The sequence below is a fragment of the Lolium perenne genome, chromosome 2, assembly GCF_019359855.2.
Source record: "Lolium perenne isolate Kyuss_39 chromosome 2, Kyuss_2.0, whole genome shotgun sequence".
Classification (NCBI taxonomy): domain Eukaryota; kingdom Viridiplantae; phylum Streptophyta; class Magnoliopsida; order Poales; family Poaceae; genus Lolium; species Lolium perenne.
Window position 1 is genome coordinate 327252796 of NC_067245.2, and position 4403 is coordinate 327257198.

The 4403-nt window shown below is 47.2% G+C and overlaps 1 protein-coding gene across 1 annotated transcript; it reads right to left on the reverse strand.

Annotated features, from left to right (window-relative positions):
• Window positions 1-318: 318 nt before the first annotated feature.
• Window positions 319-1270, reverse strand: LOC127337199 (two-component response regulator ORR3). Its single transcript, XM_051364145.2, has 2 exons — window positions 925-1270; window positions 319-808 (listed from the first exon to the last, which is right to left on the reverse strand). The coding sequence occupies exons 1-2, from the start codon at window positions 1145-1147 to the stop codon at window positions 519-521; spliced, it is 513 nt and encodes a 170-aa protein (XP_051220105.1). The 5' UTR covers window positions 1148-1270; the 3' UTR covers window positions 319-518.
• Between the last annotated feature and the right edge of the window lie 3133 nt (window positions 1271-4403).

The following is a 4403-nucleotide window of genomic DNA, read 5'->3' on the forward strand; positions in this document are numbered from 1 at the left end:
GGGATTTTTTTTTTCTGAACAAGAACATTCAGAGGAACGAACAAACAAATGTTTGGTCCCTCGGTCCTAAAATCCTATGGAATCCAATAATAATATGATGTAGGGAGCAGATGTATGATCAAATTTTGTGACCCTGGATTTGATGTCAGAACTCTGATCATGAAATTGGATCAGCATGTTGAGCTGATCCAATTTCAAAATCCAAGAACGGGAACTTCTTTCTGAACCGAACATGAGCATTCAGAGGAACTCTGTTTTTTATGGCTGAATTCTCTGTTTTTTTTTCTTCATTTTCTCGAAATCTTTTGCACAGAGAGCAAACAAACAAATGCTTGATCCCTCGATTCTAACCTCCTAAAATCTAATCATCATCTCCTAGTAGAAGAAGGACCCCAACAAAAAGTTAAGCATCATGTGTGATGCGGCAGCAGCGGGCAGATCTATGTCCACGAAAAGAACACAAAAAATAAAGAAAGATCCTAAGAATTAATCTTCCTCCTTGTGGATAGATGATATCATCATCTGATCATGCGGCTGCAGAGTCGGGATACGTCGGACGGCCGGACGGGCTTGAGCAGGAAGTCCTCGGCGCCCTCCTCGAGGCAGCGGGAGATGCGGGTGGGCACGTTCTCGGAGGACATGATGACGACGGGGATCTCCCGGAGGTCCGAGGACTCCTTGAGGCGCTTGAGCAGCTCGTAGCCGGTCATCCCGGGCATCCAGTAGTCGGTGATGATCATGTTGACGTCCGTGATGAGGCCCAGGCCTAGGAGCTCCAGCGCGCGCGTCGCCGAGTCCACCGTGGTCACTGCGCAGAGGAAGGCGGGCACGTTAGGAACTCAGATCAAAGACAGGATAGTCGACCGAATTGCTGGTTTGTCGGGTGGGTTGGGTGGAGGAGAAGGAGTTGGGGTTGGAGTTTACCTCTGTACTTTGAGCTGCGGAGGATCTTGGCGATGACGGCGCGGTCGACGACGCTGTCGTCGACGGCCAGCACGTGCATCTCCGGGACATGGACGGCCTCGTCGGGGACCATGACCGGGACGACCTTCCGGTCGCTGCCGGCCTTGGGGGAGGACACCTTCTGGGCCGCCATGGCGGGCAGGGTCATGGCCGCCGGAGCCGGGGTGGGTGCCGTCGCAGCCATCGAATCAATCAGAGGAGCTGTAGAAACCTCGCCGGAGCAGGACAGATGAGCTCTTCCTTCCTTGCTGTTGTTGATGAACTTGTTGTCTGCCTCTCGCTGCGTTTGCTCTGGTCTCTGGCCGCGACGCGCGGCCGTATATATACAGCGGTGCGGATACGAAAAGATATCGGCGGTGCCTGCGCGAGTGAGGAAAAAAAGGGAGAATTAATGCGGGCCAAATCCTGCGAGATCTCGAAAGCTCGCGCGCGGGGCCCGCCCGCCGATCCGCCCCCGGATTCGCGGGGCCCGCTCGTCAGACGATCTCCGGCGGGATTTCCCGGTCGCTTTCTTCAGTCGTCACGCGCGCTCCCGGCCAACCGTATCTTCTTTTCTGTAGCCGCGCGCGCCGGTGCAGGTTGTTTGTTTGAGATTGAGAGCAAGTGGGGGAGATCGATCTGCATGCATGGGGCACGAGTGCACGACGTTATCGTCTATGATCTTCCCCGGATGAGTTCAAATCTTTTTCGGTTATTTTTCTGGTTTCAAACGAAGTGATTCGTGCAGATTCGGCTGTGATTCGTGGTATCGGGGTTACCTTACATGCTCTTTCCTCGTGCCTTCGAGGTACTGTAGTAGATTTTGCCATCTGGCGCCCTTGGTACGTACGTGATCCGTACCGCGTGATTTGGCTGATTGGTTTTCGACATTTGAGGATCTTTTTTGGTTGATATGGAGGTTTAATCGATACTGATCCGGAAGGGATTCACTCATGATTCCTGGAGATCGAGCTTTCCTTGCATGCCCGAAAGGCCAATTTGGCTCTCCACATACGCTCTGGTTGTACAGCTGTGGTGATCTCGCAAAAAAAAAGAAGCTGTGGTGATCTCGCAAGCGATCTCTTTAATTAATCCGGGTGTTGATGGTAATACAGTTACTACACGATCAGTCAATTTGTCACTGCCTTGCGTGCCAGCATCTCGGGATCCAACTAAGAGCAACTCTAGCAAATCCTCGATATCCTGATACAAGTATCCCTGAAATGGTTTTCCGGTGCAGCGAGATACGGCCGAAGAGATCTCTCAAACTCGTACTCATCCATCTCAGTTTACTAGTCTTCTACGTATCAGGTTGTCAATTTGACTTATATAATTCAAATTATATAATGTAAAAATTATATCATTAGAAAATAGAACATCTAAATTTTCTAATGATATAATTTTTATAATATATAACTAATGCTAACTTGATCAAATTTGTAACCTGGGGATACGCGCACGTCTAATAAACTGTGAGAGAGGGAGTACTACTACATAACTTTTCTGATAAGACTATGAGGGGTATGTTCTGCCCCGAACCCGCGCCGGTAGCGGCTAGATGAAATTAAATAGATAGTCATAGCTTAAGGTTTCAACAGTAAACACAACAAAAGTACCGATTAAAAACTTGTCTCGTAGTTCAAAAACTATGCAAAGAAAACATAATTGATTGTGATGGACAATACCAAAAAACAGCTGAAAGTAAAAGATCAAAATAAAGTAACGTTGTCATCTATTGTGCATCCATTGCTTCAAACAACCACTCCAACGGCTAAGGCTTTGCTAGGTTACCCCAAAGCTCAGCTGCAATAGTAAAGCCTCCTTTTATGACGCGGTTGCCATGGCACTTCCGCCCCGTCTCTGAGGTGGTTGGTTTGGGTGCCATCCTCGGGATGACAATGACAAAAGTTCGGGGTGGCACCGATTAAATCTGCGTGGGCGCATATCGGGCGGTCGACTGGCTGGTGAAGTCCATGGCAGCTACTAGGTGGCGCGAGGATGGAAGAAGTAGAGGAATAGAGATCGGCGGCGGGAGAGATTGACGCACATAGCTAAAAGTTCACTCTTGCTAACTCGCGTTGGTGCTGGAAATGCGAGGGACAGAACCGGCTATATCTAGGCCTTCACGCCAATTTTGAGCTCCCAAGAAAAAAAAATTCCAGGCCAGCATTTTACAGTGATCCGATGTAACTTTTTTTTTCCTTTTTTTTTGCCCAACACCGACTGTTGTTATTATTGAAGCTGGACGAATATCTGAGATTAAAGGGGATTTTTATAACATTGGTACTCCGGAACCGATTAAACTTAGTCTATCACTAAGCTACATGGTTACCTGACCACTAAGTTACAAAAAAAGTCGGGAAGGGAGTTTGTTTAGACTATTCATCTGAAACTTGTCATTTTTTATCTTTTTTAAATTTGATATAGAAAACAGCATGCACATACATACATGATTCCTCCGCATGCAATATTTTTATTTTATTATAGTGTTCGGGTTCCGTTGAACCTAGGTACCACTGCTTAATTATAATTCAATATGTGCTTGCTAGAGTTGGTGCGGGAGTCTAAGTCGATTAGGAGAATCAATCTGAGTTTGGGTGGTTAGGAGGGTAGTTGTACCTCCAGTCCACCAGAGTTTAAACTCCAGGTTTGATATCTGATGTCTCATAAAGACGGAATATTCATTTAGTAGTGGTGACGTTTCCGTCGACAATGAGGCGTCTGTGGTGACTTTGTCAATTTTAAGATTCGATCCGCCGGCTCAGTCTTTCGAAGGTTTTCATAGCGATAGGGTGTGCGTGTGTCCTTTTAATAGGAGTGAGTGTATACACGTGTATGTAAACTTCTACTCTTGTACCGTATTTCTAAAAAAAAAAAACTGTGTCGATTAGAAAATCCCGCGATTTGATCGATCGATCCATCGGTGTTCGCACAGGGTACGTGATCCCTGGAATCGCCGCTGCGCCGTGTACGTGTACGCCGACGTCTCATTGATGTGCCTCCTCGCTGCTGCCACCGGCCGCTCGTGATGCCGTATCGTATCCGGCGCGGATTCTCTACCTTGCTTGAAGCTAGTCAGAGGCAGCCCAGCCTCGTCTGGATGCCGTTCATTTTTCATCTAAGGGATCCCTGCTTCCCTCTCCTCTCTCAACGCATGTTAGCTAGGCCCAGCTCATGTAAGAGCCCAGTTCGGGACAGATTTGCAGAAATTATGTGCAAAACGCTGCTAAATGATGGATTTTGATGTTGATTCGGTATCTGTAGTGGTGGATTTTTTTGGACAGTATTTTGGTTATTTGGACCATTATTTGGCGATGTTAAATGCCTAAATTTGAAATAAAAATAGATTATATCTACGAGTTTTTGGTTCAGGACCATTATTTTGGTTATCCGCAGATAAGTTCGGGACCATTATTTTGGTTATCCGCAGCGATCGGTCTACACCTGTCCATGCTCCGACG